At 52.8% G+C, this 8,981-nt stretch overlaps 1 protein-coding gene across 1 annotated transcript in view; it reads left to right on the top strand.

Annotated features, from left to right (window-relative positions):
• The first annotated feature begins 6,931 nt into the window (after positions 1-6,931).
• Positions 6,932-8,981, top strand: part of MAP2K3 (mitogen-activated protein kinase kinase 3) — a 20,606-nt gene continuing 18,556 nt past the window's right edge. The window contains exon 1 of the mRNA XM_009993701.1: positions 6,932-6,947. Within this exon, the coding sequence (XP_009992003.1) occupies positions 6,932-6,947 (16 nt within the window). The remainder of the gene's footprint in view (positions 6,948-8,981) is intronic.

The raw sequence follows: 8,981 nt of genomic DNA, 5'->3' as shown, positions 1-8,981 counted from the left end.
TCCTCCAGGTTTTTGTTTCATCCCTCGGATAGTTTGGCTGTGAGCATCACTTCCCTGGAGCATCAGTGGGGATCACTGGGTGCCAGAGGATGGCTGGCACCTGGCTGGAGTTATCCTCTGAGCTGAGGATACCCATGGCTGTGCCATGGCCAGGCTGCCTCTTGTCCTCTGCAGACCCTGCTCTCTTGCCCAAGTGAAGCTTTTTGCAGGTATTAGTTACACCTGCCCCTGCCTGGTTTGTTGAAGGGCACCTGGGTGATGAAAGAAAAGCAGAGGCTGGAGGAAGATGCCTCTGGAATTCACCAGGCAGAAATTGTGGGTGAATATGAATTAAAACTTGCCAGCCTTGCGTGTGCTTTGCTAAGGTACTGGAAAACAGCTCAGCTCTTCCTCCAGCGGCTCAGCTGCACGCGTGGTTTCCTTTTTCTGTGTACATTCCAGGTTGCTGCAAGAGTTTACCCTTAATTTTGGATCCACAAAGAATTTCTGGTTGGTAACTGTGGATTTCCCCGTGGGGTTTCACAGTTGCAGCTCAGGAAGGGAACCGGTGTGTAGCCATGGCAGGGCAGGGAGCCAGCCTGGGCTTCCCTTCGTCTTGAGCAGGTTGGATGTTTCACACGTCTCCTTCCAGCTCCTCTCCTTATCTTCTCACTTAACTTTTTCCCCAAACTGCTGATGTGCATCTCACTCTCTGAGGGTGAAGGGGATTTTTAGAAATGTATTGTTTCTTATTTAAATGGGAAACAGTTCTTGGAAGCCCTAAGTGTGCCCCAGGAGGAGCTGCAGGCTGAGCTGTGCTGAGTCACAGCCCAGCTCTTGAGCTGGGACGTCAGCCAGATGCGTTGGGACCAGCTCATCTGCAGAGACCTCTGGCTTCCTGGGACAGGGTGGCAGCTCTGTCATCCGGCTTTACTAGGAAAAACCTGCAGGGCTCACTTCCCCTGAGCATCTCAAAACCTGCAGTGCAATAGGTGGGTTCGAGAGAAGTAGGCTTAGGAAGTATGTGGTGCTTCCCTTTATATGTAGATATCTCTCTCTATATATATCTTACTTTATAAGATGTATGTAGGTATATCTTACTGTAACTTCCTGAGCAGCAGGTGATCTCATGCACAACTTGGACATGGGACATGTTTTGGAAACGTGGACATGTATGTATCTGTCCTCTGGGGCAGAGGAGCAGTGATGGGAGAAGAAGAGTGCGGGTGCAGGTCAGAGGGATGGTGGTTAATGCCAGGAGAAGAGGCTGGTCTGTCTCCCTGCAGCTGAGCTCTCCTGGGGGTTTCAGGAGCCAGCTCTCCCCTTGCTACACCAGCTCTTCTCCTGGCCCCTGTTGCAAGCAGGTTGTGGGGACCACAGAGGTCACCTGCCGCCTCTCTTCACTGGGGAGCATGGTTAGTGGTTAAGGCTGAAACTTTTCAGCTGGGCGCTGAGGTTTGTGTGCTGTAACAGGCTTTACATGGGGATAAGGATGAGCAGTGGCCTGAGGGGAAGTGGACAGTCCCCATATTCCCTGGTTGCTCTCAGCCTGTGGTTTTCCTTTGTCTCATTCAAAAAGCCTGGAGAAGCCTCCTGGCTCCCCCATCACCTCATGATGGGGTGGATTTTTCTCTCAGTGGAGAAACTGGGGGCTCCAGCTGGCTGTGTCTGCTTTGCACCAGCTCTCTGGTGTGATGAGCCCTTTCCATTTGTGACTCCTCCTCGGTTCCCTGGAGCAGGGAGGGGACAGGGTGAGAGAGACAAGGAAAGGGATGGCACCAAAGATGCAAAGAACAAATAATTGGTCTGGGACAGCAGATGTGGGGGAGTGAACTGTGCCACTCACCTGCTGCTTTCCATAAGCCATCAGATTGGCACCCCGCTCCAAAAGAGATAATCAAAGGTTCTCCCTGCTCCTTCAGCCTGGAGATGCAATGCCAGGTCACAGCTGGAGATTGGAGGTCTTCCTCTGAAGATCTGCAGGCTTTGTCTGCCTGAGCCACAGCAGCATCCTTGGGGCATTCTGGGGTGGTGGAGAAGCTCCTCTTTCCTGAGCTGTGCCTGGGCTTTTCCTGAGTTCCTCTGTCCCAGCTGGGGAGTGTCTTGGCATGGATGTAACTGAGGAAAAACACAGTAAAAATTGCAGATGAGCTGGTCAGGTCTGTTGGGCATAAATGTGTGTGTTGGTCCAAGTGGGCAGAGCGAGGGGTCAGTCCTGCCTGTGTTGTGGCTGGTGGGGGTGGACAGACCTGTTCTGACTCCTGGGTCCCCCCAGCCCAGTTTGCAGCATCTGCAGTGAAATAACAGCCCTGAAGCCTGTGAACTGTGCATGCTTGGTCCTCAGGCACTGGGAGGTGAGAAGCACTAAGCTACAGGATGTCACCCTCTGGGTCCCAAAGGGTCACGTCACTGAACCGTTGGAGCAGCTGCCTGCTGGTCTCCAGAAAGTCCTGCCTGAAAACCTCCGGGCCAGGGAAGCACCTGGGGCAGTCACTTGTTTCTGCCCTTCTCCTGGAGTAGGCAGCTGCAGACATTGTGGCCTCCCTTGTTTTCTATTTCCCTTCCCTAAATTCCATTTTTGGAGCAGGTGCCTGCTCTGTCTTACATTGTTTGTAGAGATGAGATCGCTCTAGCCCTGCCCAAAAGAAACTAGAGGGAAGATGGTAGAAAGCTGATCTTTCTTTCTTTCTTTTAAAATAATTGCATTAGAAGCAGAGAAGGAATACTTTGCTGTGTTGTCAAGTTTAGAGAGTTTTAGGGACACCTGGAAGTACTTGAAATTGCACCAGTTTGGATAGAAAAAGTGTGTCTATTGACTCTGGAGTTAAGTTACAGCTGACACTTAAAAAGTCAAATGACTCTCTTCCTTTCTCAGGAAGAAAAATAGCTAACGGTGTGCCTCCTGTCAGGCTGACCTATTCCAAAAGCAATCTGAGTTTTCTCTCCTGTCAGGAAACTGTCCCCATCCATTCCAAACAGGTTTTATTTTTTCATGGCTTTGCCTATGGGCTGAGAAGTCAAAGGGAGCAGCGTTGCAGGGGTGGGTACCTGCTGGCTGGGAGATGGGCACGGGTGACAGTGGTTCTGCCTCTTCCTTTTTCTCTGGTTTGTTTTTAGCATCCTCTTTACTTCTCTCTAAGCACCTTCTCCTTTGCCTTCTTCTAACAAAGCTTTGGAGCTGGGATTGCTTCCAGACCTCTGTCTCATGGCAGCAGTCCAGTGTCTGCAGCCGAGTCGGTGCAGCCCGTGCTGGTCACACGGGATGGCTTGTGGCCCCCGGGTGTCACGCTGGCCGTGCACCCCATGGGCTGGCTGGGACTGCAGAGCTGCCCAGCTCCATGGTTCCTAGTGACCTGTGGGTTGGGTTAATTACCCATCCCAAGCATTTTTCCACTGCCCCCAGCCTCCCTTCAGTGGGTCTGCATTGGTGCTGCACCACAGCTGAGCTTTGGGGAGGTGCAGCGTCTGCTTTTTGGGGAGAAAACCCAGTTGTAGCAATGGGTGCAAAGGACACAGTCCCCAGCCCTGCTGAGGGTGCCTGCTCTGAAGAGTCCCCCAGTGACCATAACCACCTTCACACTGGTTTTGCACAAGCTCTAGTGCAAAGTAGCTTGACTCTTGGCACGTAGTGATGTGTCCTATAAAGGCTCAATGCAAACGGTGCCTTTCAGCTTCCTGAAGGCAGTCTGGTCTCTGCTGCCGTGTGTTTCTTGGAGTGGAGCCTCCACCATCACAGGGCTGCAGGACAGCAAACTGCCACCTGGGAACAAAACCCAAACGTTTTTTTCCAGCCCTCGGGGTGATGCAGGTAACCTAAAAATACAGCTGGAATGTGCCTGGGTGGTGACATCCTCCCGGAGCTGCGCCCCAGCTCACCACTGCTTATCTGGCCGGCACACAGAGCCTGGGTGTGGTTCCCAGCCCCAGAGGTGGCAGCAGGGATGTTGGCAGCTTTGGCTAATGTGCCCATCCCCACATCCCTCACTGGGTAGCAGGAGGTCACCCCTTTCTCCCTTGTACCCATCTCACCCAGCGCTGGTGGCACTGTTGGTGTGACATCCTGCTCCGCCAGAGGAGACGGAGCCACGTGCGGTGTCAGTGATTGATTGTCCCCAAGCACCATCCAAGGGGATGAGGAAGATGACCCTGTTCCCTTTCCGATTGGATTTGGTTCAAAGGCTTTGTTTGAAAATAGAGCTGCCACGAGAGTTTCCAGGCTGTGGGTCCCATGCATGGATCGGGCACGTGGGGCTTTCCCATGGGAGATAAACCTTGTTTGTGGAAAGGCAAGTGCACCCTGGGTGTGAGGCAGTGCCTGTGCAACAGTCTTGGCCAGGGAAGCTGCTGCAGTTCCTGGTCAGATGGTGAGGTGTGGGCATCAGGTAGCCTGGCCCTGGGATGGTGCAGCCAGCTGGTGTGTGGACTTCACTCGGATCAGAGGGAAAGGAGTATCCTGTGAAAATCACCCCCTCCCTTGGTGAGGCAATGACTCTTCTTTCAGGGCAGGTGAAACTGTTAAATTTTTGCTCAACCCCAAATACACATCTGTGAAGAAGAAATTATTTCCTGTGAGGGTGGTGAGACCCTGGCCCGGGTTGCCCAGGGAAGCTGTGGCTGCCCCATCCCTGGCAGTGTTGAAGGGCAGGTTGGATGGGGCTTGGAGCAACCTGGGCTGGTGGGAGGTGTCCCTGCCCACGCAGGGGTTTGGGACTTGATGGTTTTTTAAGGTCCCTTCCAACCCAAACCAGTCTGGGATTCTATAAAAAGCTCCTTGCTGACCCCAGATGGGACATTGTTTTGTCAATCATGGCTCAGCAGCTCTTTTCCAGTCCCTGACTGTGATGGTGACCCAGCCTGAACCAAACTGGTCTCGGGAGACACTGCCTCTCCACAGGGGAAGGGTGGGGAGAGGGGCCTGATGTTGGCAGGGCACTGTTTGAGCTCATTGCTGTTTTTAAGGGTGTGCTCTTCCACTTATTCAAGCCAGCCCACTGGCAGGAGGCTGCTGGGAGCCATCCTTGTCCTCAGCTCTGCCCTAGTGTCCCTGGACCTGCAGCAAGTGCCTTGGCTTCTCCTTGTTGCATGATTTGCTCCCTGGCTTCCCTCCCCAGTTTTGAGGTGACATCCCAGCACTGAGGGGCAGGGAGGGTTCGTTAACACCAGTGAAACACTTGATGCCTTTTGTTCCTCTGGGATTACCTGTAGCATATAAAAAGCTGGGTGATTAATGATAGATGTTGTGTGTCTTTCAAGGCTGGGCAATTCCTCCTGTGTTGGCAAACTTCTGTTTGAGACTTGAAAGGATGCTTGGCTTTGTGGTTTTTGTTGTGGGTTTGTCGTTTGGGTTTTTTAAAATTATTTTTCTTATGATCCTTCAAGATGTCAGGAAGCTCTGCTTCCCACTGCTCCTTGGGCACCGACACCCAACCAGACGCATTCAAAGGAAATCAAAATCAAAAGTGCTCCCCATCCCACCTGCTGGGCTGGGGACTTTCTGCTCTGAGGCAGCATTTGTGGGTGTCTGTAAAAAGATCCTTGGAGCCTCTTATGTCTGAGTCAGGGAATTAGCTGTCAAGCCAGGGAGTTAATGACAGGAGGACAATGCAGCACCGTCCTTGCTGGGGACAGGTGCCGGTGGCTCCTGGTGCTGCCTGCGATAGCAGCTCCTGCGTCAGCATCCCCTGTGTGCTGATGATCTGTGCCTCAAACTATACCCTGGGAGTGGAAACGCGCCTGAGAAAATATCTTCCGCAGTCCTTCTGGGGCTTATATAAACACTGTTAAAATGAGAGTCACTCATTATGTTGGTATGTGCGTTTACCTTGACCTCTGACTTTTCTGCCTGCAAATGTGCGTGGCCTGGCAGAGCCGGCAAGTCAGGGAACTGGGGAGCGAAGGGAGGCGTTTCCTATAATTAGCTGGAGGTAAAGAAGCTGGTACAGTATCTCCCCTCCAGGCTGACAGGGAAATCGAACACAAACCTGCAGCCTGTCAGAGCCCAGTCTGGCTTTCATCAGCAATGTTGGCACTGCTTTCTGCTGGGCTGGTTTTGAGGGACTTTGCCACGACTCTTCTCACACGTTTGCAGAGAAAAGGGATGATTGATTTTTTTTCCCCCCTGTTTTTTTCCACTCCTTCATCTCTCTCCCTTCCTAATTACCACCCAAATCCATGGAGCAATCTCTGTTTTGCCACCAGAGCTGCCGTCCCGGCTGTCACCCTGGAATAGCTGCTAAGCTTTGTGCTGATACTGTCATGGAACAATATTTCTACTATTTGTTGTGGTAATAGTTGTTAGTGGCAAAGCAATTAGCCTGTCACCTGCAGCCTGAAGAAATGTGACCTCTTTCTATCCTGCCACCCCCTTGGAGCCAAAACCAGTGAGCCTGGGCTTCCCTCTGATGTTCTGGGGGGCAGCAGGGCTGGAGCCAGGGTTGCTCTGCTGGGATGCCTGGGCAGGGGGATGGAGGGGGATGGAGGAGGCTGTGCCTGCAGCACAGTGGGGTTGAATGGTTCGATTTGTCGGAAGAAAACGTGTCCCCCTGGGATGCGCTGGAGCAGTTCAGCGTTTCAGTGGCTCCTGGAGCTGGAGTTGGCTCCCCCCAGTTTCCTGTTGACGTCACCTGCTATTTCGCTGCTGCAGTTTTTACAACTGTTGAGCTTTCAAGGGTAACCGGAGCCCGGAGCGGCCAACCCCGGCAGCTGCCCATGAGGGGACCCGGCGCTGCCTTCCCCGGCTGCCCTCCCTGCTGCTCCCATCCCGCAGGAGCCGGGCAGAGCTGTGCGGAGCCAGCAAGCCCTTCCAGCCATGCATTCCCCTTGAAAACAACCCCCCCCAAGTGCTTGCAAGAAGTGCCGTGCGCTGGATCCTGCGGGATTCTTCCCTTTGCCTTCCCCTCCCTCCTGCCCGCCCTTCTCTCTGCCTGGCGTTGTTCTGCATTTCTGGGAAACCATGGACAAGAAGCAAGGTAGATGTTGCAATTGCCAAAACACGTGGTGGGGGAGAGCGAAAGGCTGATTCTGGTGCTGAAAGGGGCTGTGTAACTTGGTTTTTTGGGTCCATCCATGTGGTTTTTACTTTCTGCTTGCTCGGGCAGGGGGGTCGGTGCTTGCAGCTGGGGGGTCTGGTTTGAAAGCGCTGGGAACTGGGGTGTTTGGGGGGGATGGATGAAAAGCTGGCATCTTCATGGTAAAAAAAAAAAAAGAAATAGTGAAGCCTAGCGTGGCTAAAGGAAAATATTTGGAGGGTAAAGTGAGCTCCTGGCTCTGGGTTTGGTTGCGTTCCTGGGACACAGGGTTTTCCAGCAGCTCTTGCCTGGTGGCCCGTTCCTGTGGCGCTGGGAAGGCGGGTGCTGACGGTGGCCCTGGCAGTCAGGAGCTGTGATTCAGTGTGGGCTGACGGGTCGTTTTGGGGCTGCAAGGGGCTTTTTCTGAAGCGTGTTTTTTTCCTCCTGCTCAGTCGGGTTTTGCAGAAGTCGGGCGTGGGGTGGCGATGACCTGCAGGAGCCCCGCTCTGCAGCCGGGCCTTGGCTGGCTGATGACTGATGGCTTCTAGCAGGTTGAGAGCCCTTTTTCCACTTCCACAGATAGCTTTTTCCACTCTCAACGCTGGAAAATAGCACAAAGTGTGCCTGAGGAGGTGGCTCTCATGACCAAAGCAACCAAATTCCTCTCTTTGCTTTGCACCCTCCCTCTAATTTATCTATTGAATTTTATTTTTTTTTCCTCCTTGATGCTTTTTTGTTCCAGCTCTTTCTTTGCAGCCGGGCTGGGATCCACCCTCCAGTCCTCTGCCCCATCCGTGGCATTTGAGTCTCCTCCTTGGATGGAGGAGAACCGGGATTGCATCCAAAACCTTTGCCCCAGCACTACCAAAGTGGTGCGGCTGTGGGAGCAGCTTCCTGGGCTGCAGCCTTCCCAGGACTTCACCTGTGGCTGGAACCGGAGCCCTGGGGAGGCAGCAGAGAGGTTTCATTTCAAAGGTCGGCTCAGGCAAATAGTTTTATTTACAGTTCTTTAGATTGTCCTGTTCGTTTCTCTCCACCCACGCCAGCAGAGTGGGAAGGATAAACCTCCTGGGGAGAGGTGCAGCTTAGTAGGACTGAAGTCGGTGGTGGCAAAGACAAGGATTCAGATGTTGAATTAAGCAGTTCCAGGAAATGTCTGTGTCAGTTCTTAGCTGGTGGAGAAGAATAAATAAATTGTGAGGCTTTTTTTTTTTTTTTTTTTGTCTCTTTAGGAGGAAATGGTTCCTTTCTTAGCATAAAGGATGCAGTTACGTGCCTGCAGCATCACGTGGGTTACAATCTTGGCTGCACCAGGAACTTCTGTCAGCTAATTTCCCCTGCCTGGGTTAAAGGCACTGTGCTGTGTGTCCCTGCAGCTGGCAGCCCCTTCTGCTGCCTGCAGAGCCCTGGGGCTTCCGAGTTAGCCAGGACATGTGTCCCCAAATCCCCTCATCCCACTGAAGCTTTTTGCCCCCCTGGAGGGATCTGTAGAGGGGGAGCCTTGTTGCTCTGTGCTCAGCCACTCCTCTTGCAAGAGCCCTGTGCCCTGGGAAACTTGTGTGTTTCCAGGATTTTCAGGTGATATAAACCATTCTTCATGTTTATAGCAATTCCTCCTGCACCCTACCAAGATCCCAAATGTGGGAGAAATGGTGCTGAGGCCTTGCTGGTGAGAAGCAGCAGTTGGCAGCTGCCTGTGGTGGTTAAAGGCAAATGCTGCCCTGAGATGTATTCAGGACTGAAGGGCTTGAATTGCAAGGTCTTGTCATCATGCCCATCCCACTGCCTTTTTGTTCCTCCCATTTTATTTTTCTCCCCCATTCCCCACCTTTTTTCTTTTTTCCCCCTGGCTGTGCACAAGGGGAAGTGGTGCCTTCCCACTCAGCCCCTGCCTGGCCAGACCTTTGCTGTTGCTGCCAGCAGTGGGAGAAGCTTGAAGCAAGAGCCCAGACCAGCCTGCAAGGTGCTGGAAAGCTGGTGGGAAATTTTGGGAAA

This window comes from Chaetura pelagica, unplaced genomic scaffold (genome assembly GCF_000747805.2).
Source record: "Chaetura pelagica isolate M959 unplaced genomic scaffold, ChaPel_1.0 scaffold213, whole genome shotgun sequence".
In the NCBI taxonomy this organism is placed as follows: domain Eukaryota; kingdom Metazoa; phylum Chordata; class Aves; order Apodiformes; family Apodidae; genus Chaetura; species Chaetura pelagica.
The sequence above is the reverse complement of the archived record's forward strand: the minus strand, read 5'-3'. Positions and strand labels throughout refer to the sequence as shown.